General features: G+C 40.1%; 1 protein-coding gene and 3 long non-coding RNA genes across 12 annotated transcripts in view; 1 reads left to right on the plus strand and 3 right to left on the minus strand.

The window, feature by feature from the left end:
- Positions 1–26,372, plus strand: part of Camta (Calmodulin-binding transcription activator) — a 55,508-nt gene that overhangs the window by 14,414 nt on the left and 14,722 nt on the right. For 6 of the 8 annotated variants that reach the window (XM_064691935.1, XM_064691941.1, XM_064691938.1 and 3 more), the window contains exon 4: positions 24,620–24,711. In XM_064691935.1, coding sequence (XP_064548005.1) covers positions 24,620–24,711 — 92 coding nt within the window. Of the gene's footprint in view, positions 1–12,019; positions 12,824–24,619; positions 24,712–26,372 lie in introns of those variants that run through there. The other 2 variants (XM_064691939.1, XM_064691940.1) reach the window with 1 other exon arrangement.
- Positions 5,297–6,901, minus strand: LOC135435054 (uncharacterized). 2 transcript variants are annotated; one of them, XR_010437327.1, is made up of 3 exons: positions 6,834–6,901; positions 6,636–6,780; positions 5,297–5,449 (listed from the first exon to the last, which is right to left on the minus strand). It is a non-coding gene; the product is annotated as an uncharacterized LOC135435054 (long non-coding RNA). The 2 variants fall into 2 exon arrangements; XR_010437326.1 differs by having other exon boundaries at positions 5,299–5,449; positions 6,636–6,764.
- LOC135435055 (uncharacterized) overlaps positions 7,058–26,372 on the minus strand; it is a 42,590-nt gene continuing 23,275 nt past the window's right edge. Inside the window, exons 2-3 of the long non-coding RNA XR_010437328.1 lie at positions 10,937–10,966; positions 7,058–7,192 (exon numbers count right to left, since the gene is read on the minus strand). This is a non-coding gene — a long non-coding RNA (uncharacterized LOC135435055). The remainder of the gene's footprint in view (positions 7,193–10,936; positions 10,967–26,372) is intronic.
- LOC135435056 (uncharacterized) lies at positions 7,603–7,963 on the minus strand. Its single transcript, XR_010437329.1, has 2 exons — positions 7,877–7,963; positions 7,603–7,821 (listed from the first exon to the last, which is right to left on the minus strand). It is a non-coding gene; the product is annotated as an uncharacterized LOC135435056 (long non-coding RNA).

The following is a 26,372-nucleotide window of genomic DNA, read 5'->3' on the forward strand; positions in this document are numbered from 1 at the left end:
AATAATATGTTTATGTAGGTAAATAATTATATAATAATATATAATATAATATAATACAATAATATATAATTTATAATATATAATATAATAATATATTATGGAAGTTTCAAAGATTTCTATCAGACTTTCGAAGATCACGAAATTTAAAATCAGCTGTTTAATCCGCTTCTAATTTCACGCTCAACATTGCAGGGTATCTCCCAGTCAGTCAGTTGGGCTGCAGCCTTTCTTGCACCAGTTTTTTATTGTTTTTTTTTCATTCTATATCTTCTTTTTTTTTTTGAAGGTAAGCAAATTAAACAAATTACGAACAAACAGCGGGCAACGGCGCGACCCCCTACGAAAAGTATCTATGAGATACTTTTGCATTTTGCATGCATGTGCCCGTCATGCGAGTTGCCAAAAAAAACAGCAAAAAAAACAGCTAAAAAAATGACCAAACTTTTATTTTTTGGCAGTTTTCTATTTGAGTTTTTCTCTTTTTTTCGTTGATTTTCTTCAAAAATCCTTTTGGCTCGCTTCATTATCATTATTCGGGTGCGCCTTTTTTTTTTCGAGCACATAATTGCCAAGAGGAACAACAACTAAAAAAAAAATAGGCGAAAACTTTTGCGCTTTGTTTTTCGCAACACAAAAAAAAAAAACGTTTGCATTTCCGTTGTTGTTATGAAAGCTTGAGAGCGTGCGCGGCCAGTGTTGCAAAAGGCAACGAAACAAAAAAGAAGAAACGGGCAAACGAGAAGCTTCTTTCTCTTTGTAGTTCGCTTTTTAGTCGTTTGTTTTTTTTGTATGCCCTATACCCATTGAATGTGTGTGAGAAGGGTATAAGGGTTTTGTGCAAAGTTGTGTAACAGGCAGAAGGAGGCATAGACTGTTGAAAGGCATAACTAGATACTACTTACAAAATTGGAATGTAGGTATATATAGGTATTACAAATATTTCACTTTTTGGAGAGCTGCAAAGAGCGGAAAACTGGCTTCAACATTCAGAAGATGATATATATGGTTAGAAAGCATACCTGGAGAATATCAAGAGCTAGGATAGTTCAAAACTTAGTATGTTGTTTCTCACGAAGTATATACATATTACAACTACTTAATTTTTTGGAGAACTCCCAAGAGAACAGGAGAACAGGCAAGAGAAGAAAGAATATGGTAAGAAAGCTTAACTCGAGAATTATAGGAGCTATATACAGTAAAACTGGTATGTGGCTTCTTATCAAAATAAATTACAAATATTTCACCATTTGAATAACTGCCTTCAACAGGCAGGGGAAAGAAAATATGTTTAGAAATCTTAACTTGAGAATTATTAGAGATAGGATAGTCCAAACTTAGTATGCTATTTCTCATATAGTATATGCATATTACAAACATTTAATTTAATAAATAACTCCCCTCAATTCGCCCCATTTCACAATTAAAACTCATTTCGAGTTAGAACCCTGCATTTAGGTATTTTCACACATTTGGGCTTCATGTTTATGCCCTGAAAATTCGCACAACGATCGGACAACAAACACCGAAGTTAATCGGGAAAGCATTTCTTACAGTGTGGGAAAGAAGAAGCACACAAAAAGCGTGCGTTTGTAATGGCAACTATGCGCTGGTTACAGGGTATCTGCCAGTCGAGCACATCCGACTAAAGCACACGTTTTTTTCTTTGCTGCGAGTTAAATTGCAAAATATGATGGGCCGGCGCCTGGCACCACTTCACACTCGCACACACACACACACACTCGCACACACACACACTCGCACACACACTTGGCCGTGTGGGCGTCTAATTAGTTAAACCTGTGCCTAATTGCCCCACTGCCACGCCCACAGCTCTATCTATTTCACTTGTACAACTTCATTTTTTGTTTTTTTTTTTTGTATTATTGTGTCGCAAGTTCTTTGCTTTAATTGGAATTGTTGCAACCTTTTTGTTGCATGCTTTTGAGTGTGACCGTATTTGCAGTGCCCTGATTTGTTTTTGGAAAAAAACTGGGCGCACAAAGTAATTTAGCCGAAATAGGCGCAAACACAAAGCGTTGCGACAGGCAAACTAATTAATGAATCTAACAATTTCCCTTGGGCACACATTACAGCTAGTTAGCTAGATATATAGACATATGCTAACGGATTTTTTCATGATTTTTCCTTTAGCTGCTCATTAATTTAACAGAGTATTCTGACTTTTAAGGTTTCCAAAACTTAGATCTATATAAATTATCATTTGAAACGCGTTTCACCGATTTAGAGTTGAAAATTGTAGTTTCAACTTGCAAGAAATGCGCTTGGTCCGGTCAAAGCCGGGTAATACTTGCTGTTACCTGTAAAACCTACTCATTATTAATACACATATTGCAGATACCTTAACTATAATAATCAGTTGCCATTGACTCGTATTTTTACCATTCTTCTCTAATCCATTCGACTTTTAAAGGTCTATGTTAAATATGTTCCAATGTTCCAATCTTAATCTGTCGAAATCTGCAATCTCTCAGTGAAAATGACGACTCGATCTGGGATTGTGTGCTTGATAGCTTAAACATAAATATTCATTCATATGTACATATGAATATACATATATACATACATACATATGTATGTACGCAATTCCAAGCTTTGGCATGACAAATGCAAGCCGGCGCAAAGTCCACAAAGAGATCAGCTTTGCTCTAAGCAAAAGTATCAATGGGACAGGAATTAAAAAATGCCCAAGTCTCAATAGTATACCCTTTAGCACTTGTTGTACGCCCATGAGGTCGTATCATTTCAATACAAAATTCGTAGTTTTTTACAAATATATATTTTTAATGCGTTCACCGATTTCTTTAGTTACGTACACTTGCTCAAAACCATTATACCCTGTCTTACTCACTTTTCAATGCACGCAGGGTGTAATTACAGTTATTCGGCAAAGCGCTATCGTGCACATACATGCATACATATATACGTATGTATGTATGTATGTATGTATGTATGTATTGAGCCGCTGTCTTCGACTCAACGACATTTAACGTGTGCATTCGCGTGTGCTCTCTCTCTCTCTCTCTCTCTCTCTCAAGTTCACGCTCTCCGTGTGCACACGCGTTCTTAGTCAAAGTAAAGACTTTTGCAGATCAAAGCAATCAACAGCCGTCGCCTATGTGCGCCTGGTACTTAGAGGTGGCCTTTACATTAAGTCGAACGCGTGTCAGCGCCTGCCAACGTCATGATTAAAGAAAGTCTTATATTAAAATCCGAATTTATAGTTTATTGACTAATTTTATAAAAATATTTAAAATACACTACTATTTAGTCACATATGTACATATATAGAAACGCAACTAAAAATTTCGCTGTATATAATATAAATCAAGACTTCCTAGATAAATTACCCTTATTCAACTTCTGCAGATCAGGTATTTCAATGGCAATTAATTATTCCATTTCTTATAAATTCATCATTTCATCTCAGATCAAATAAGTTAGATTGCGCCCTAGACAAAAAGGCACGACTTATCACAGAGTATTATTAAAGCAAAGCTCACGTAAAATTGCCTTCGCTAGTGCTCAACTTTTTTCTACTCATTTTATTACAATAACAACAAACGAGCGAAATAGCTGAGAAATGTGCATAAGTACCATAACAAAGGGCGAATAGCAAGAGAGAGAAGAGACGAAATAACAGTTAGTCCACCAAGCGGATATTGCGCACATTTGTACATATCTACGTGTGCTCGCTTTCCTAGTCAAAGTAAAGGGCATTTGCCGATCGCAGCAATCAACAGCTGGCGATTATGTGCGCCGGGTAAATAGAGCTGGCACTTTAGTGAACTTTCAAATCTAGCGGCGTCATAATTAAAAGCGAAATATATTTTTTAGATATCATATCACACTCAAGAAATACAGCTATAAAAAGCTAATTATGTTATAAATAAATGCCGATCCTGAAATTATATACCTTAATATATGTATATCTGCCAATCAAGACCTTTGACTGCCACCAAAAAATGTCAGTTCTAATACTAAATAAATAAGACAAAAGTGTGTCAATCAATATCTTTCCAAGATCGACTTTATTTACCCGAGGTAATACTATTCATTCGCAATAAACGGCTAAGTTATGGCGGATTTTGTATTTTTCAGCCAAATCTTACCTGTAAAATCGACGCTGTCCACGCATCACTATTTCGGAGCTTCTCCCTTCTTCTTTTTATTGCAACAACAACCACGTGAATGCAAGCGAGCGAAATAGATTAGCGAATGTGCATAAATACCAGAACAAAAGGAGAGTGATATATACATATATATATGTATCAGGCAAAGCGAGATAGCAAGATCATTCCATTCTACCCTGCTGGGAGCTGCCTTTGAGTCGAATTAAAGGGAAGACAAAAAAAAAACCCAACTGACGATTGTGCTCGACATTTGGAGCTGACACTACTCTGTAGAGAAATACGATTACTGCACGTATGCTTTCAGCCCCTCCCCCTCCCCCTCTCCCTCTTCCCCTTTCCTAGCAGCCACTCCCCCTCGTGGGTTCCCAGTTGACATTCATATCCTTGGTCATACCATACCATAGATATAGTCCTGGAGAACCTAAAGGAATGGATTATAGTCGAGAAATATGTATGATTTTTATTTTAGCAGCCCCCAGCAACAGCCACGCCTTCTTAATGGTTCCTAGTTGACTTTCATATCCTTGGTTAAACCATGCCATTGATATAGTCCTTGGGAACCTAAAAAAGCAGATCCCTGCGAAATTTGCATCAAAATGGTCAAAAAATATGCATGCTATTTCTTTCAGCAGACCCTCTACAGAGCTGCAGCAGCGGCTGTTGTTAAACAGCCGTCCTTACAGCACTCAAATAACATGATCTGCTACTTAACATAACTCATTCGAAATGAGTTACATTTTGCCCCGTGCGGGTATGCAATGCAATTTTTCATTCGAAGATTTTCGTCTACCTGCTGGGCATTTATGTTCGCCTGGTATTTCAGTCCGATTTTAGTAAAAATCTGGCGACCCAGCTGGCGACGAGGCGCCCCTTTCGGGTATGCAATGAAATTTTTCGGCCGCTACAAAATTTTTTGGCGACCTTCTGGTCATTTATGTTCGCCTGGTATTTTGGCTGAATTTTAGAAAAATCTCGACAGCCAGCCGCTGCCAACGGACGCCCCTTTCGGATATGCAATGAATTTTTAACGACCAGTAAAAATAACAGGAAATTGTTCATTAATTTTAAATTATTTATTTATTTCTGTTAAAATATATAAAACTGTTGTTTTTTAAATGTAATTCTTTTTAAATAAATACTATTAAAATTAAACAGTTTAGAGCATAAATAATATTTTTGGCTTATTTAAAATTAAATTGGCTATATCTGGAGCATATAAAGTCCGATCCTGGAAAGAATATCCTTGTTGGAATTGTGAAAGTCCTTAGAATCGATTGCTGTGCCTTGAAATCATCAATCTGTAAAGATAAAATCACATTTGAATGAAAAAAGTCAAAAATGATATTAGCGTATTTTGAGTTAGGAAAATGACCATAACTCGGCCATATCCTTGCAGATTTTCAAAGGACATGGTGCGTTAAGATCGTTAGGACCAATAGCATCGATCTGCATCAAAAAATTATGGGGTCATCTAAGAATCATGTACTTGGTAAATTTTCAGTCTCGGGGCGCACGGGAAATAAGCCGAAAACGGGCCACAAACACAAATTCCTTAATATCTTGGAAACTACAAGGACGATCTTGATGCAATTTGGCAAGTTGGTAGTCCTAATCAATACAATTTTTTTGCCACATGACTCGCCAGGATACTCAAGGATATGGCCGAGTTAGAGCTTATTTTCTTGACTAAAAATTGTCCTTAAAACTATTTTGTCTGAAGGACTTTCGTCCTTCGGGTTGTAATTTCTTAAATGGGAGGCTGAGGACTATCTGCTGGTCAAAGGACATCCCGCTAGTCCTTCAAATGGCAATTTTAGACCGGCATTTTTCGGTTTTGGCCAATTTTGTGACCAAACCCCTAGGAAAAATTTCAGTGCAAATTTTTGTCGAAATATTGAAATCCTTGAATGCCAATCCATAGTCATGATTCTCACGAGCTCAGAAAGGTATATCCTTCCGATATCCTTAAGGATTTTGCCGAGTTATGGCTAAAAACAAAATGTCCTTGGAAGAAAACTAGCCATATTTCAGAAACCACAAGGACTATTTTGATCTCCTTTGGCCAGTTGATAGCCCTAGTCCCTACGAGTTGTTTGACATAACACCATAACGCCAGGATTCGCAAGGACACGGCCGATATATAGCATATATTCTCTGCAGACAAATGTCCCTTTTCTTGGCTATGTAAAGGGCTTTCCTTAATCTTTTTGTTAATTCTAAAGTGGGCGGAAGAGGACTATGGGTTGGCCAAAGGACATCACTATAGTCCTTAAAATGGCAAAGTAATGGCCGATTTAGAGATTAATGTCCTTTTAAGAGAAATTGCCATAGCTCGGCCATATCCTTGTGGATTTTTAAAAGGCTTGGTGCATTAGGATCGTAAGGACCAACTGCATCGATCTGCATTAAAGAATCTAAGGATTATACCAATTTTATCCCCCATATTAGCGAGCCTATTGAAAACAGGATGAAATTTCGAAATACCTGGGAGCTTGGAATCCACAAGGACAGCTTTGATCTTCTTTGGCCTGTTGATAGCCTTGGTCTATGCAAGTTGATTGATCGACGAATTGTGAGTATCCTCCCGGATATAGCCGCGATTTGGACAGTTTTCTGTATAACAAAAATGCTTAAATTTAAAAACTAATAATAGGAATATAGGGAGACTAAGATATGACATACTAGCTAATTTGGAGGGCGGAGCAGCAGTCGAGCTTTCAGCAAATGATAATCAAAGTAGTTTCAAACCCCGTGACCTCATCAACGCCGTGAGCTGGCCATTGTCAGCGCAGTTGGAACTCCAAAACTGTCCCAAAAAGTTGGCATTGTTGTTGTCCTGAAACCACCTGAAAATTAAGAAGAATCTAAAATGAACTGAAAGAACCTCAACCTATGCTCTTACCTGGTAAAACATCGAGCAGCCTGATTCGGCGCTTTTGCAGTAGTTCAGAGCCCGTAGCCTCATCTAAGCCGGGAGCTGGCCTTTGCCTTTGAAAGCTTGTGGGATCACAGCCAAAAGGTTAAAGTTATCCATAAATCACCTGAAATTATTAAATTAACTGTCCCTGTTGTTTACCAAAAGGATTAACAGTCGATCAGCTGCTGGGCATTGCTGTTCGCCCAGCACTTCAGCCAAATGTACATTCAAATCTTGCGCCCAGAGGCAGCCAACTGGCGCCCCTTGCGGCTATGCAATGAATTTTATTATTTGCAGATGCTGCTAGCCTGGTATTTTAAGTCAAATCATCCACGCTAGCAGCCAGTGCAATAATTGTAACAGTTTCTTCATGCATTTTAAATGAAAAAGTTTCCATTAGGAAATGACAAAATCAAACAGACTATAGCCCGGGATTTTAAAGCATGATCTCGAAAAGATACATCTTTTCGGATTCGTGAAAATCTATAGCAGCAAGCGTTCTCTTAAAGCCTTTAAAGAACTCCCCCTTAGAAATAAATTTTTTCAAAATTCTCAATTATATTTGGACTACATACAGTTGGATTAGGGCTCCCTGTAATTAAAATGATATATCGAACCGTTAACCGATAGCTTCAAGTTGTTATTTATAAGAAATGATACGCTAACTGCATATTCGCCATTCTCAAAGGGAAAACGAGAGCGCAAAGCATCCACATTCAGCTCGAAATTGCGTATGTTCACCGAAGTGCGAGGCTGAAATTGAAAAGAAATATATTATGAACTATAGATAAGTTGGTTGACAGCTTACCTTATAGGGACAGGTGTGATTTAAGTTGGAGAAGGGTTTCAGATACTCGAAGGCGATTATGGCAATGATGTGATAGGGTCTACGCAGCAGATATTGCGATTTAACCACAGGTTAAATATTTACAAATCACTTACATTTGCAGAGTTGTTAAACGAGCGAAAGACATCGTAGGTAATATCAATTGTGTTTCGGGTGCGACTCAAAGCCTCTATTCCTGCTCGAGTGCGTTTTTAACTGGGTTTCAGCTTCTTAAAGTTTTCAAATATATTTGTTAGGTCCGTTTTCTCTTTTATTCCGATTTATTTTCTCTGGGTTTGTCATCAATTTGTACAGCTCATTGGAAGCTCGGAAGGGCATAAAAAGTTCGTCATACGAAAAGCATTCTACTTCCTGGGCAAGTTTTATTACACTCTCCTTGTGTCTCTGCCCAATACGAATCCTTTTAGCTAATCGAAGCTATTTTCTAGTCCATCTTTCCAGAAGTAGGCTCTATTTTATATTATTATTATATTGTTCCAGTTGTGAGCAATTTTATATTGCATATATATAAATGTGTTAATATTTGTTTAAAAATGATTTGTTGTCAAAATAATCGGGTAATTATTGGAATATAAAGAAGGAACATTGAGCTGCTCTCAATAAATGACATTTGGATTAGCTGAAAATTTGTTTAAATTTAAGCTTTTTTATGGCATCCATCAAATCTTTCTCATATATTAATTACGCCATATTTATTATATATTTATTAATTAAAATGTGTGTTAAATTCTTGGCAGCTGCAGCAGCGGCAGCACAACATGTCGTACATGTGCAATATGTGCGTGCCACATATTTGCGCGTTGGCGTCTCGTGCCTCACACGTGCGGCATTTGATTAAAAATTCCGCTTGCCCGAATGGAGGCCACGTTAGCCAGGTGTGTGCGACTTCTAACGGGGTACTACTCAGCCCTACAGCCGCTACAGCTGACAGGCAGGCCTGCCATTAGTTGGCCTCACTGTGCATAGCTGTGCAACGTGCAACGTGCCACGTGCACCACATAGCTTTGCATTTGTTTTTATATCATTTGAGTGTTTATTTGTTTTTCTTGCATTGCATTGCATTGTTTTTGTAACTTTGGGGTAGGCGCCAGTTCGTTTAGGCGCGCGGCGCGTCCCGTTGCAGTCAAGATGGCAGTGCGCAGGTCCTGGCGCTAGGTGCTGCTGGTTCCTCTAACGCGGCCGGAACAACCCCTAACTGCTGTCACACTTATTGTTGTGCAATAGAAATGTTACACTCCGTCTGTCTGTGTGTGTGTGTGTGTGAGATAGTGGGTGTGTGTTTGTGTGTAGGTGCTGTCGACCAACCCACACAGCGGCTGGGCATTAAGACGGAATTAGGCTAATTGTAACGTATACGAACCGTTGCCTAATGCCCCGACTTGAGCACCACTGTGCTTGGCAGGCAAGCCCTCACACTCACACACACACACACGCGCTTACTCACTCACTCACACTCACACTCACTCGCACACAACTACATTCATCATATGCGTTGGCCTCTTGCTGCTTCGCTTTCGCGCTGCCTTCTCGCTCGCACGCGCTGCACGCTGCCGCCAGCCAAACCGACGAATCCTAGCTGAATGCACACAGCCAACGCCCGAAGCGGCTTCGTGTCGAGCCGATGTTCATTGCCAAGCCGACGACAGGCAGTGGCCGCGGTCGCTGCTGTCGCTGCCTCTGCTGCTGCTGGCTGCTGCTGCGGCTGCTGTTGGCAGCGCTTCAGTTTGCAGACCTTGGGCAAACGTGTCGGACGTGCTCGTGTCGTGCTCGCAACGCAACGCAACGGGAACGTTGTTGATAGTCGTCGTCGTCGTGCGTTACGTTACGTCTTACGTATTTGTGCGTTAACGTCGCATTGCCAGCAGCAGCGGCAGCAGCCCAGCAATATGCCAATATTTATTATTGTCAATATCAACAGCATCGCCAGCTGCTTGCGTTAACAAGCGCTGATCCTGGCTGCAAGCATTCAGGTTTCACGTTTGTTTATGTAATTTGTTTATCTCGCTCTCTATCTGTATCTGTATCTGTATGTGTGTGTGTGTTCTTGTGTGTGCATTAACTGTTCATTTCAACCTGCAATTTCCACCTCTCGTATTTATTTATTTACTTACGTTGTTGTGTCAATGTTGCCCACTGTAATTGGTCTTTTCTGCTTATTTAAACCACATTCTCCACATCCAATCTGAATGTAACTAGAAATCGTTATTGACTTTATGTGTATTAACTATAGATATTATATTTATATATATTGGTGTTGTTATCGGTGTTTTTAACTGTTATTTAATATAGACTTTAAGTCCTTTTATGTGTTTTATGTGTCTAAATTATTTGGTGTTAACTTGGTGTCGTTTGCTTGAAAGTTCATAAATTTAATCATTTTTTTATTGAATGTTGAGGCAGGGACCCAGAATTTTTGATCTATTTTTAGTATAAATATCAAAATTAAGTTCATATTGTTATCATCAAAAGCCTAATTTGCAAACTTATGCAGGTTTAATTTAGTTCATAAACTCTTTTAATATAAAAATCGAATAATAATTTAGTTTAAATAGCTTTAAAGATTTGCTACTGAAGAAATAGACATGGTTTTCTATTCTTTCGTTAATTGATCAAAATGAGTTTTATCCAAAAATTGTAATAATTGAATAGTGAAGAAACCATCTCTAGTTTTTTTATAGTGAGCGTTATTTATATATAAATTGTGATATAATTATATGAATCATATATGTATACAATGTGACATAGTAATATGAATTAAAGTTATATGAACCAAAGAATGAATCTACATGAGTCTTGAAAAGGGAATTTTTAAAATATGGATTTCCAAAAAAATTGATATTTATACATAACAACCATAATTTCTGGTGACAAATTTTGGTAGGTTTTTAGAAATTCTATATATTTAAAATTTTATTATAACAAAAAACAAAAAAAGGGAAATTATTAAAATATAAAAATAAGTGAGAATTTAAGATCTCTACAATTTCTGATCATTTTTAATTTGTAAAAGTTAATATTTACCATACATGTTTAAGCTTCAGACTCTTCAAACTGAAAAGCAGAAAATACAATTATTAGAATCAAGTGATAAGTGAGAGTTAAATTTAAGAATTTGAGCAACTGTGAGATAAAAGTGATAAGAGAAAAAGTTAATAAATAGAAAGAAAAACAGCTTGATTTAAAAGCAAACTAAGTGACAAAAATTTCAACATCCGACAGAGACTAACCCGGTTTATAATTACCGAATCCCGTAAAAACATTTCAATATTTGGCAAACAGAAACTCAAATATCTTAAGCTGTCAAATCTTGAACTGATTGTCAGTCAAATGTAGCAGTAGCTGTCAGTTAACTTTTGAGTTTTACATTGTAAATATCGTGTATATTAGCAGATCCAACAATAATCATAAGCTAGTTGTGTATATATATTGCGCCTAATCTCCAGTTACAGTTTATCACATGCCAGTTGACAGCTTTACATGAGTGCAAATAATTGTTATTTGGGATGAATTTTTTTGTCCAGCACACACACATGACATACGAATTGAACTTTGGTTCAAGGCCGCAGAAAATATGCCGAGCCTCATGTAAAGCAAATATTTATAGATTCAGATAAGCTAAAAAACTCGCACACAGATTCCCAGAACATAAATTGTGGAAATTATGTGAAGTAAATACGACTAAAAAAAAAATGATATTGTTTTAGCCTAAGTTGGCAGCAACAATTGCTGCTGTGCGCCGGAGAGCAAATGCAAAGAAAATTTTCAAAATGAATTTTTTTGACTCGCGTGTGTCGAGATAAGGCGCGGATAAGGACTTATCTTGACATTATCAACAACAGAACTAAGCCTAAAATCTACGATGCGACCACAACTCAAATATATTGCTGAGAAAATTTATTTAAATTCGTTATTATTCGTGGCCAAAGATTTGAACTTGTAGGAAATACTACATGCGAAACGCGGCGATTAGTTAACAAATAGATTGCAACGCACCAAGACGCCACCTAGCGCAGCGCGCAGTGAACTAACAAAAAAAACTCTAACTGAAAAATCAAGTGAACTTTCAAGATATATATATATAGATATATAGATATATATCTGTTTAAATGGCCGGTTATCGTGCGCTGCCGCTGGCGCCCGTCTCGGCGGCTGCTGCGGTGCAGCCGAGCAGCGGCCATCCGGGCCCCACCATGGCGGCCTATGCTGCCGCCCATCATCATCACCAGTCGATGACGGCGATGTCAAATAACGGTATTATCTATCAGTCGGCGGTGCACGCCTCCATACACAGCTTGAATACAGTACAAAGCCAGCATCGCTCATCCACAACGCATCATCATATTCTAGCCACGGCAACGGCCACGGCGACGGCAGCAGCAGCAACAGCAGCAGCAGCAACAGCAGCAACAGCAGCAGCAGCAGCGGCAGCAGCAACCGCTGCAGTGGCCGTTGCGCTGCCAACAACGCCGACAGCAGCAGCGACAGCTGCGATGCAGCCGTCGGCAGCAGCAGCAGCAGGATATGCCCAGCAGCAACACATGCAGCAGCAACAGTTGCAGCTGCAGCCTACACATCAGCAACATCAACAACAACAGCAACATCAACAGCAGCAGCAGCAGCAGCTCATGCTGCAGCAGCAACACGCACATCAGCAGCAGCAGCAACAGCAGCAACAATTGCTGCCGCACGCACATCAGCAACATTTACAACAGCAGCAACAGCAGCAGCAGCAGCATTTGGGGATGACGCCCGCGCTGCACCACCACCACCATCATCATCATCACCACCAGCAGCTGTCGCTGCACCAGAACCACCTGTACTTCAATGGCCATGGCCTGGGCCATCATCATCATCATCATCGGCAGCTATTTAGCCATTTGCAGAGCGCACTTTTGCCGCTCAGTGTCAGTAAGTATGCATGTGTGTGTGTGTGTGTGCATCAATCAATCAATTGGTCAGTCCATCAATCAATCTATCAAGTTTGTACGTGCATTTGTTCTAAACGTGTCGCATGTTTGTCTATGTTTTTTATAGCCATATTCAAGCCAATTTTTAGCTCTGTTTTCTAGCTGTAATTCCTTATTGTTGTTGTTGCGTGTGTGTATTTTAAATCTTTAAGTTTTCACTTGAGTCCTTCTTCTTCTTCTTCCACTTCGGCCGCCTTTGTTTATCGCGCTGTTTTGTTTGCAGCTCATTTTCATTTTATAAACATTTCATTAAATTTTATTTCATATCTTCCTGGTGCAATAATTCGCACGCCATTCCACAAAACGCGTGCGGAGCGTCGCGCCTATGTTGCACGGTCGAGCGCTTATTGTTCTCCTTCTTCTTCTTCTCCTTGTTGTTGTTGTTGTTGTTGACAAAGGACATGCACTGATACACACTACACTACACACAGATACACATATCCTTTAACGAGTGCGAGCCTCAATCTAAACTACAAACAATTGAAAACAAAAGGGACACAAAACCCAAGGCTCAGGTGCTTGTTGTCCTTGTTGTGTGTGTGTGTGTGTGTGTGTGTGTTGGAGTGCGTGTGTGTGTGTGTGTTATGCCTCTAACAATGCAAAATATGCCCAACATTTGATATTTTTTGCCGTTTCGTCCACATTACGTTCGCCATTTGTTTCGCGTTTTAGCTTAGTTTTTTGTTGCCCCTTCCCCGCAGCCCTCAGCCCTCTCCTTGTCTTTTGTGTTGCACATTGAAATATGTCAGCAATTGTGCAACGGTTTTTCTTGCGTGCCCCGCACACACACACACTCACACACACACACACACACATCGCCAGCTCCATTGTCACATTAGATTTTGTTTTGCCCCCAGCGACAGCTTAACTTTATTATTTTAACTTAACGGCATTTTAAGTGTTTTTTATATGCAACAACAATGGAAATGCCTCTGTGTGTACGTGTGTGTGTGTGGCGAGTTAACATTTCATGCAACAGCAACAACAACAACAACGGCCGCAGCCGAAGCCCGTAACAAAGTCGTTTTCTCGTTTATGAGCAGCTTCATTATGCGCGTTTTGTAGCATACTTTTCAGCGCCACACACACTCGGCTGCCCCCGCTCCTTCTCCTGCTGCTGCTGCTGCACACCCACTCAACTCCACTTTACACCACACTCACCACACCACACGCCCCTTGACTGTCCGCCCCCCGTCCGTGTCTCACTCAATCGCCGTTTTGTCACTTGGGCACGCTAAAAACTTTGCAACCAAAGTGCGTCAATGAAAAACCAACAAGTGTGCAATGTGTGTGTTGTGTGTCTGGTATGTGTGTGTGTTGGTGTGTGTGTGTGTGTGTGTGTGCGTGTTTAGTTGTCTTTGGCTGCCACTGTTGCTGCTTGTTGTGCCAGTCAATTTTATTGTCTTTGGCATGCCATTGTTGTGACTACCTCCCGCCAGGCCTGCTCCCTCTCTTTCTCTCCCTCTCCCTCTATCCCTCTCTCTCTGTCTAACTGTCTGTCCTTTTCTGTTATGCTGGTCAACCTCAATGCTAGGCTTACAAAAGCTATAATACCGTTGATATGCGATCTTTAACTTATAATGCTTGGCTTTAATTATATTTAAGCGTCTTTATCAGAAGCTGTTTTACAGTGATGCCTCGTTAATTAAAACTGTCAGAAATTATCATTCATATTTGTAATGTCACCCGTCTTGTAGTTGGTTAGAGGTCATGTAGTAGAGAAAACAATACTTTTTCTTTAGATATGTAAAAACTTTTTAATTTTCAAAAACCGCATTTAATTGTTTCATTGAAATCAATTAATTTTAGCGTTTACTGTACCAGGTACTACTATATATGTATATCCCTACATATTAAGATTATTTGTTCTGACTGATGTAACACATTTGTGCTTAACTGTAAGCAGTTAGCGAAACTTTATAAGAAAATCCAACCGCTTGCGTGGAAAAAAGGTGAAACTTTTTATTTTTAACAATTTTGCTGTATTAGTAGGCATCTAAACGTGATAAAAGGGGCTAAGTGATAAAGACTGTTTGTCCAGACTGAATTACTGATTGGTGCTTAACTGTAAGCAGTAAGAAAAGGTTTATTAAAAATTCCACCCGCATGCGTGGAAAAAAGGTGAAAAGATTTTGCTGTACGAGCTGGAATCTTTTAACGATAAAAGGGGCTATAATTACTTTATTTAACGAGTGTCTACGAACTTGTTAGTTTTTCTTTATGCAATTGGCTTAAAGTTCAACTGTATTCCGCTCACATTTGACATATTTCTACTCAGTACTCGGTACTCGGTACTCAGTACTCGATACTAATGTCAATCTGGGCGCATTTGCTGCTTGCGAACGTTCAAACTGTGACATTTTATAAATGTATAAGCCACAATGTCAGGGGACCAAACTCTAAAAACTCGACTTCACGAAAAGTGTGAAAAAGTCATAAAAGAAAAAAAAAAAACCAAAGAAAATCCAAAAAAGAAGAGGAAGCGCTGTAGTAGAAAGTCGCAAGTTGACAAAATTTTAATAAGGCACTTTGCTGGCCGCCTTTTGCATGCCAAACAAGGCGCTCGCCAGCTGCCAGCTGGCCAGGGGGAGGGTAAAGGGGAGGGGAGGGGGGAGGTCTAGGGCTGACCAACGTGTGCAATAAAAAATTCAAAATGCTTCACATACGAAAAGGCAGAAGGATTTGTCAAAGATCACGTACTCAATAAATATTGCCCATGAGCCGCACAGTTGGCTACACTTTTGTGTCTTTGGACTCCTTTCTTTTTTTATGTCCAACTAGAAGAGAGTGTATGTGTGTGTGTGTGTGTGTGTGTGTGTGTTTTGTTAGCTGGCGCCTTTAATTTCAGTCCAGTTATGGCCTGGTACAGCTGTGGGCGCGGCGGTTGCATTTGATGTGCGCCTATTAATTTCGACTCGGCAATTCAATTAGTTGAGCCCCATCCCGAAATATGTTGCCTGCTATTCCAGTCCTGGCTGGAGAGATCCTTGCCGCTTCCGCCTGGGTTTACGTGGCACGTAATATATATGCTCATATTACTAAAAGCTACATAAATCGTATTTGGGGGGCTTTAAGCGACGGCAATTTATAGCCCAAAGTGTTTTGCAGCAAACTTTTAAAGTTTGCCTTTAAAGCGGGTCCTTTGTCAGGCAGAGGGGCAGAGACGGAGGGGAGGGGCGGACAGTCGCCTTGTTGTTTAGCCTGATCGATGGGCGAATGGTGACAAAATGCAAGGCCTAGGCCTGGCATGTTTACAAGCCAAACTACGCTCCGGTTCGGACTAGCTAGCATATCCTGCGTGCAGGTCCTTGCAAAGGCTGCAGGCTGCTGCTGCTGCTGCCGAAAAGTCGAAAAGTGTTTGCCAACGCCAAAATTCCAAGCAATTAAATCACTTTGATGCTAATTTGGATTAATATGTTGTTGTCTATGGCAATTTGTTGCCACAGCCTGGGCCCGAGCCAGGGGCAGGTCCAGGGCCAGGGACAGGGCCAGGATATCTGGGCCTCTGGCCAGGTGTTTCGATTAGCTCGCACGCAAATAGATTTATTGAACAATGCGCTGCTAAACGTTGGTCACATTGCAACTGCCACACACACTCGCACACACACACACTCGCACACATTTTTGTTGCATTGGCAGCCAGAGGCTGTTGGCTGCGTTATTTATTTGGCTTATCGGCCCGATTTTGGCCCTCAAATTGTGCTACATTTGTCGGTTAGGCAAACAATTTTTAGCCAAACCCCTCCCCCCTTCCCCTAACTCCGCCCAAACTCAATGCTCACTCCCCATTTCAATTGCTGTCCCTTGTCTTTATTAGCTTACAACCATATTAATTTTGTTAGATAAATATTAGTTTTAATACCCGCACTCGATGTAACCAAAAGCGTATATTATGTGGGGGTAAATTAATCGAGCTATAGGCAGATTTTGTGCTTTATTTGATGAACTTTTCTATATTCGTGTTCAAGAAGAAGAGTTGCCAGAACAGGACAGAGTTTAAGGTGCTTTAAAAGTCCCTCAGTCAAAATGAAGTTGATCTAACGAAACTAAAGCCTATAAATAAATTAACTAATTGATGCTTGTTTTGAGATTTTGAAAGGATGTTCTGAAGGGCAACAAATATTGGTTCCCTTAATAGCTTTCTTTCGGACAACTTCCCTGTTAGAAAGTTGCTGGTTCAAATCCCTAATTAGTAGTAATATTCTTACTATTAGTATAAAATATAGATACAAACTATTAATACAACTTTCAAGTAAACATAGCGACAATTGCCTTTAGCTAAAAACATTTAAAATTCCTTAAACCAGCCGCTGGTTCAAACCCACTGTTGGCCTGTTCTGCAGTTACCTTAAACATTGACAACTCATTAGGTGAGCTCTGCATTTTAAATGTTTATAAATTATGCAATTATATATTATATTATATCTTGTAAGTAGAATAAATTACCCGGCGTTGTCCAGTTCAAATTAACAAAGACAAAGCATATTTAATCTTCGCAGCAGTTCGAACCGCATTATTATTACGTACGGGTATTTTAGAGTCGATTTGACTTTTGAACTCTTTATACTTATTAGTTTTCGGGCATTTCGATTAATTTGCTTTCGTGCGGCGCAATTTGGGTTTTTATGCATTTTTAATGGAGTAGGCTCCATGTGTTTTTCGCTGCGCTAATTTCATGGCACTTTAAATGTTTAATTTGCAATTTATGTAAAAACCAACACACATATGTATAAAATGCATATGTGTGTGTGTGCCTGCCGGCCAAATACTCGCGTTCGTATTTATGAGTACCTGATAAATACTAGCATTAAAATAAATTACAGCTTTCGCTGCTAAACCGCCGAAAAAAAAAACGAGAAGAAGAAGAATCAGCATGTGAATAAACTATGGAAAAAAATATTTATTTTAAATAAACACAGAGGCTACCGCTGGCAACCGCAGGTCACACAAAGGTGCCCGAAAAAAAATGTATATATGGGAAACAAATATGTGAAAAACAGAAAAAATGCCATGTTTGTAGTATGTGGCGTCAAGGGAGAGGAGGGGGGGGGGGGCAAGGGCAAGGGGAGACGCCTCTGAAATTCAGCGACTGCATATTAATATAATTTGCAGGCCGCACACACACACTCACACACACACACACACACGAGCCCTGCTCCAACTGACCGTAGCCGGAGGCAGCAGAGCCCAAACCCAAACCCAAGCACATACGTATACTGACAAGACGGACTGTAAGACAGTTAAGCCAAAAGTTTGCAAAGTGCATTACAATTTTAATGTGGCATATGCCAAGGGTTTTCGGTGGAGATGAATTTTTATTTGTACTCATTCTGCGCTGTAACTTACACAACGGGGTATATTAGGCTAAAGGGCGAAGAAAGAACTATTCGAGTTAATTTTATATATATATATCCGATAACTGTATATAAAGCAGGTCTGGTATGATAACTTACAATAAAAATGCTAAAACAAAAGCTTTTACTAAGTATTTACTAGACGAGAGCTACTGTGCCTCGAATCACAGACAAGTTTGAGCCAGCGCTTTTTAAAAAGTTGGTTCATAAGCTTACAAGTAAATGCTAAGACTATAGCTTTTACTAAGTATTTACTAGACGAGCACTACTGTACCTCAAACCATAGATGGGTTTGAGCCAGCGTTTTTTAAAAACTTGGCTCAATAGCTTACGCCTAAATGAATAGCTATTACTGAGTACTTACTAGGCTAGCACTCTTGTGTTTTAGCTACGGAATTTTCTTAACTTTTTTTTTTTGGTTTCCTTCATATGAAAATCATTTAGGAAATGTGAAATTTTTGCACTGATTTACAACGTAAAAGAACGTCAAAGGAAAAGCGAAAAACAAATGAAATGCGCACGTAATTGCATTGGGCCACGTCGACGAGAAGGAGACAGAAAAAGACGAGGACGACTTTTGGCCTAGAGGTTAGGGTATAAACGTGTGCATTTTGGAGCTTCAGCTAGAACTGGGGATGGGGCAGGGCGGGGGCTGGGATTGGGTCTATGTCTTGGCCGCGTTGACAATGCTGCTGCTGCCTCTGCCTCTGTCTCTGCCTCCGCCTCTGCTGCTGTTAGTCCTCATAAATGTGAATAATTTATTGCATTTGAGCAGCTTTTGTTTCGGTGGGGTATACCCCGCTTTTTACCTCTCTCTACCTTTTGGCTTGGTTAGAAATTCATTAATAGCACTTTTATGACTTTTCGAGACGTAGACGGAACTGAGCTCCTGCCTTTCGGTTTTGTTGCATTTTTATGTTAATCGTTGCCAGTTGTTTGGCGCTGCCCTTTGGTGTGACTTGTGGCCTGTGCCTTGCTTCTAATCCCCCCCCCCTGCCCCTTGACCCCCTTGTCCCTTCTGACCTGGAGTTGTGCACAATATTTTGTTGAAAAAATTGCATAGTCTTTGCTGTTATTACTAATTATTGTTTCGCTTAGTTGCCTGACACGCTTATTTGTTGTTATGTGTCTTTTAATTGCTGTTTCTGTTTCTGTTGCTGTTTCTGGTTGCTGCCACAATAAAATATGCAACATTTTGTTGCCACTGAGAAATGGCTGCTTGCAATGCAATCAACAACAATTTACAGTTACAACTTTAGCCTTTGCCGCCGCTTTTCGGCCAAAAGCTAGCGACTGACATGGACGCTACATGATTTTTATCAGCCGCAACGCGGCGTCTCTTTGCGAGTGTGCGAGTGTGTGTGTGTGTGCGAGTGTGTGTGTGTAATATAAATCATGTCTCGCACATCTGTCATAAGTAGTTGTTGTAAATATATAGAAAAGTTTACTTTGTGCTAAGAGATAAACTAAAATGCGATGCGTGTCTTTTAAGTGCTGTGAGCTGCCTTTGTGGGGAGTACACGATGCTCTATATACCCTGTAACTATGCGAGACCACAAAAATAAGAACACCTTGTATAGAAATCAAATTCTGAAAATAACATTAGCTTATAGATCAGAGATCATAGATATATAAAGAGTCTGCTGTGGAAAGAGTTATAGTCGATAAAGCGATATAAATACCAGGTTATAATATCTATGATCTCTCTTTTAAGTATAGATAAGCTAAAGATTATCCAATCGTATGCAAACTAGTTTGATTTTGATTTCTCAGGCGTTAAAGTCTCTTATAAAAAAGATTTCAGATATATAAGTTTGCTAACCTTTTATCTAAAAGAATATCTTTATATCTGATTGATAAACACATAAGATATTTACATGCCTCTATCTAAGGAAGATATTTCAGGCAGGATCTGTCTTTTAGGTAGTCTACTAGAATACTTAATCTAGTATAGTATATATCTAGTATATCTAGTGTAGCTAGTATAGTCTAAAATATAGCTAGTATATCTAAAATATCTAGTTTATCTAGTATATCTACTATATCTAGAATATCTACTATATCTAGAATATCTAGTATATCTAGTATATCTGGTATATCTAAAATAGCTAGTATATCTAAAATATTTAGTATGTCTAGTATATCTGGTATATCAAGAATATCTAGAATATCTGGTATATCTAGTATATCTAGCGTACCTAGTATATCTAGTATATTTAGTGTATCTGGTATATCTGGTATATCTAGTATATCTGGTATATCTAGTATATCAAGCATTTCTAGTATACCTAGAATATCTAGCATATCTAGAATATCTAGTATAACTAGTATATCTTGTGTATATATATATTTATATACATATCTCTAGTATAGCCCATGGTAAGAGACATCGATAGATATCTTCCAGTCATGCATATTTCCCTCAGGAACTTCTAAATTTAAAAAGTACTTTTACCCTAATGATAACGATTAGCGCACAATTAAGATTGCCGTGTCCCAGCAGATATACCGAAAATAAACCCACCTTCGTTTATATACTCTTCTGTTTATATACTACCGTAAGTTCCCGAGAATTGTTTTATGTGTGCGCAATTATTGCTCATCTTTTGGACAATATTATTGTACAAAATTCCCCACATGATGGTCGTCTGTTATTATCTGGCCTGAAGTTACTTTCCAACGATGACGTCTGTCGTCTTATCATGTTCCTGTTCGTATATATATTGGACAACTATCGCGACGTCATGCTTTATTATCTTTTTATTATACTTAAAATTGAGCAAATGTTGCTTTATAAACTGTTTCTTGTGGATTCAGTAGGAAGCATGTGGCCAAGACGTCATCAAGTGAACGGCTTCCAGTCGAGAAATGGTGCGTGTTTAGTTTTTGTTTTCTCTTTATATATATATATATATATGTTATTTACCTGCGATTCGTGAGTTAGCTTTAGATAAAGGTAGCTTTGGCATTTTTTACAACTGCAGTTGATTTGTAAGTTTGCCGGCGCGTAGCACTCGTGCCTTCTGTTTTTCGGCTTTATTTGCCGACAATTTCTGGCTTTTAATGGCTTTTAATTGTGGCAAGTGCGAGCGAGATCTCTCTGTGACAGGGCCTAAACAAAAGTAATTTCACACTCGCTGACTTTTGGGCGAAGTGCAAACAATTTTTCTTTGTACAACTAAAGCCCTGACCTCCCCACACAGCGAACATACTTCTTTTTATTTATTTTATTTGTATTTTTTTTGTTTCTCTTTTTGTGAGAGCAAGCTCCTGTCAGATATTTATTAGCCACAATTTGGCAGCCACAAATTGGCAGCTCGACCTGAGTTGCGCGTAACGCGAAATCGTAAAACGAAAATTTATTATTTATGTCAACTCTTTTGTGCTATTTGCGCTGTCAATGCCGCCCCCCCCCCCACCCCCCGTGTCTTTCACCTGGGGGGGCAGGTGGGCCAAGCGCCAAATTATGCGAGTCTTGTCGAAATACTTGCTACCTTATTTTTTTTTTCTTTTGCTGGACAAAGCGCATTTGTCACAATTAAGCGAAAGGGCTTGCAAATTATGAGAACTGCGCGTAAAATAATAAAATATCCTTTGCCCAGGCAGAGGGCAAGGGGGTGGGGCAGGACTAGTCGACCCGTGAGTCCTTGCACGTTGACGTCGACGTCGACATGGCGCGCCTGGGACCTACCTCATGGCACCTGAGCTGAAATCCACTCGATGGAGCTCGGGATTTTAGTCGCCTTTTTTTTTTTTTTGGTTTTTTTTGGCAGCTGTGCCAGTGCCACGCCCCCGGGGCAGTCTATTATATACGGGAGGCTGTCGCGTTCGCCCGTCAGTTTTTGAGCGTCAGCCATGAAATATGCAAAGCGCAGTTAAAAACTTTTTATTTGTATTAATCAAACAGAGTTTTTCTCTTCGGCTCAGTTCCCTCGTTGTTGTTGTTGTTGCTGCCGTTGCACAGCTTTTGACATTTTGGCCACAACAATGGCAGCGACTGCATAATAAAATATACACCCGTTTGTTTCGACATATATACACACTCAAATATATAGCTATATGTGTTAAAGAGTTTCTCCTGATTGTTTGGTGATCAAGGCATCAAGGCAAACCATTCTTTGGGTTTGAGCGGGAACACTGAGACAGGGTTCAAATTCAAAGTGGGGAAAGAAGTTGCTGGTTCAAACTCATCAGTAATTTTCAAAGTTTGTCCTTTGAATTTATCAAAATCAAGTCCGTCACAAGTAACGTCAGCGCCTGCGTTGCTTTGGTGCCTGAGCGGCGGACTCACAAGCGAGAGGTCGCCGGTTCAAACTCTCAGCAGTCGTTTTCAATATTTGTAATTTTGAATTTAATCAAAAGCTAGGCAGTGACATATATGCGCTTTGCAAACGTCGGAGCGTCGGACCTTCAAGCGAGAGGTCGCCGGTTCAAACTCAGCGGTAATTTTCAATACTTGTATTATTTCATTTTTTCAAAAGCCAGACAGTCACATATATAAGCTTTGCAAATGTCGAAGCGTCGGACCCACAGGCGGCGGGAGGTCGCTGGTTCAAACTTAGCAAGAATTGTCAATTTTTGTGTTTTTTTATTTAATTTCTTATCATACACAAAAAACACAACAAAAGTGGGGGAATACGAGTGGCCTTTAAATCTGGCTGTATTTGGACAGCTCTTGCCCGGGCGATGCCGGGTAATTTCTTCTAGTATATGCATACCTCATATTCTACGACAATTATCGCTTTGGGGCATTTTAAAGCCAAGGTAACTTTCAAATGACAAATTAGTTGAGCAATAAAACTTGAGTGTGCTATCAAAACTAAAAATATTGCCATCAATTACAAACTAAATGCCAATTGGTGTGTGTGTGTGTGTGTTTGTGTGTGTGTGCATGAGTGTGTGTGTGTTTGTGTGTGTGTGTTGCCTTTGTGTGGCTGCTGCCAACGTGCGGCATATAAAAAGGCCATAAACAACGCGAACGACAACAACTTGGAACTACGTCTACGACTACATTGACAACACATTTGCCCGGGGGGGAAAGGAGGGGTGGCAAGGGGACTCAACTACATCATCATGAGGCAGAGCCGGAGGCAGACGCATTCCCCACGCACTGTCTCTGCCCCCCGCTCCAGCTCTAGCTCCCCTCTCGCCCGCATTTGACCCCGCCCCATTCTGTGCCATTTGCAATTTGGCAACACTTTTCGCTTGCGCGGCTTTGGGCAAACGTTGAGCACTTTATATAAATTCTACGATACTTTTCTTTCCTTTTTTTTTATGACCCTTGAGAGTGCATTCTATACGTAGCAAATTTATATGTATACACTTATATATATAGATATACTTATATATATATCGGCTTTTGATATATTCGTTTAGTTCTTCGAGTGCGCGACGCTTTATTACACATTTTTGCTAAATTACAGTTTGGTCGCTAGTTTATTGCGAATAGCCCATTTGTAAGAGCACAACAAAAGCTGTTGTTGATGTTATTGATATACCCTGTATGTGTGGCTCGGAGGGGTAGACTCAGCTGCTAAAGAAGGAAGAGAAGCGCTGACATCTAGTTGGAATTTAGAGTGAAGTTCTATTCAGGAAGTTCTATTTATTCCATGTAAATGTGTTAATTATAGAACCGGATACCCTGTAATCAGTTGCTTAAAGCATGAAATGCCGCATGACTATAGCTACAACAGTTTTTAACCCTATTGTTTACCTAAATAGAGAGCCTTTCATGTTTACAGGGTATCTGTTAGTAGGTCAGCCGCAACTTCAAGCCTATTGACTTGTTATTATTACAGTTGCGTGGCATTTTAATAAGCCAAAAGCTGAAAGTGGAGGCAAAGTTCGATTCGGTTTTGTCGTTCAAGTTGCAAGCGTCATTAAGTGCGCGTAATTATTCAATGACTACCAAAGTTTAGAGGGGCGAAGAGGGGGGAGGGGGCATGGCGACACGCATTTGGTCAGAAATGCATTTTTCGGTGCAAAACAGCAGCAGCAGCAGCAGCAGAAGAAGACATATGCCAAAAGTTGTCCTTGTGATAAATGATTGCAAGGAGTCGTCCCCGTCCCCCTCCCCCTCTCCGTCTTCGTCCCCCTCCCCCTTTCCGTCTTCGTCTACGTCTCGTCCAAGTCGTGAAACGTTATTAAGTTGACATTTAAATTCTATAAATCATCCCGATTTACATTTTTGTCGCATTTAGCCGCACCTGTTGGCCTGGCCGGCGGGCCGCGGGTTCTTTCTTCTTTTTAGAGAGATCTTTTTTTTTTAACAATTTACATTATGCAACAGGATTGCGAACTGTGCACTGCTCGTTCGTACTTACACTTTCATTGCATTTGCTACGTTTTTTTTTTTACTGATTCGCATTCGTTGGTTTTTCCAGATGGCGAACCTATCAAACTGCCCGACAATTTGGAGAGCCTGCCAAGAGCCGACAGTTTCCCATCGCAGCGACATCGTTGGAATACAAATGAGGTCAGTTTAACATACACACATCTATACACACATATATATAGATAGATATATAGATATAAGATATGGCTATATAGTGCTTGTGGTAAGTGTTTTTGTTTGTGCCTCGATTTGCATTTGATTGCACATAAAAATGTCGAAACTGAAAGCTAGAAAAAAAGGGGCCCCAGGGTTCAAATTCAAAAAGGGGGCGCACTTGACAGGCGGATGAGCCTGCCAGTCCACGGGGCTGGACACTTTGACAGCGCCCAAGGACTCGCTTCCTACTAAACTCTTCTTCTTCTTTTTCTATGGATTAATAAGACGCCGACTTACGACTGTGGACAGACAGCTCTGCTGCCTGGTTTATTAGGAATGGTCGCGACTTCTTTTTTTTTATGCGACACAAAACTATAATACAAATACAAATTGTTGTTGTTCCGGGCAGGACTCGCAGGACGCGCAGGAGACAGAACTCGCGGCGAGTTTAAAGCACATGCTGGCCGGCGCACGTACGCGCCAAAGTTCAGCTTTGTGTTTACAATAAAACTTTTGCGCTTAAAAAACCGGAGGACTGTTTTACTTGTGAATTAAACGCAACCGCAAATATTCATTTGGACAGTTGTAAAGTTTTTGCCACAGCCGCTGTGTGGCGGGAGAGGGGGGCGGAGGGGTTGGCTGGGTAGAGGTAGGGGCTCGCATTCAGTAAGCGACATTTAACACACTCGCGCGACAAGCTGACTAAATTAAAAAGCAGCCAAAACAACGGGCCGTAAATTTAACATGAGGATAAACATTCGCTTTAATGCACCAACAAAACATCTGTTAGTCCAAATAAGAATTGAGAAGAAATAGATGCAAGCAAAGAAGCGAGATAGCAATTCACGATTTATATGTATTTTCACCTGTAAGTGTGGAAAATTGGTGGAAGAGAGCTTGTGTTGGATCTTATTTGTCAATCTTCCGCTTGGGCTCAAATGCATTTTTAAAGTTGTTTATAAAAAATTCATTTGAGAAGTGTTTCACTGTTTTCGGAAAATCCACAACAGTGCGTGGAAAATGGGTGGGTGAAAGTTATATATCTGAAATATCTGGAACTAGTATCTAATATTTGAGGCAATAAACTTGGCCCAGTTAAGGCTGGGAAATACACGTTAGTCTTATGTATTTAGATGTCTAATGGAAGCTAGATTGAAACGATGTGGATAACTGTACAATTCATAGATAGTTGACTCCTTTCCAGGGTATTTAAGTGGCATATCTTCATCTCTCATTAAAAAGTACGGTCACATTTTATCTGCTCGAGCATAATCAGTGTATAAAGCAGCCCGTGCCACAGTTTATTAATATAAAGTTTCGCAAGTAAAACGAGAGAGGTCTATGGAAGAAGGGAGGGGGGGTTACGGCCAATGGCTGCCGCACTCGTGGCACCCACCTCCCCCTCCCCCTCCCCCTCTCCTTACCCAATGTACTGCATCAGCATGCAAAAATTACAAAATGTAACCGTGTACGGGGCATAAATAAAATTACGCACGCTTATTTTAGTCTGCTTACAGGACGACAGTTACACGGGGCGGGCTGAAGGGTGTGTGAGTGTGTGTGTGTGTGTAGGGGGGGTGGGGTGTGGCCAGGGTCAGCTGTGGGCCCGACCGTTAAATGGCCGCTTGGCTTTTGGCTTTTTAACC

The sequence above is a fragment of the Drosophila montana genome, unplaced genomic scaffold (genome assembly GCF_035044405.1).
Source record: "Drosophila montana isolate Dmon_TW-CO22-7 unplaced genomic scaffold, ASM3504440v1 contig_3469_1, whole genome shotgun sequence".
Lineage (NCBI taxonomy): Eukaryota > Metazoa > Arthropoda > Insecta > Diptera > Drosophilidae > Drosophila > Drosophila montana.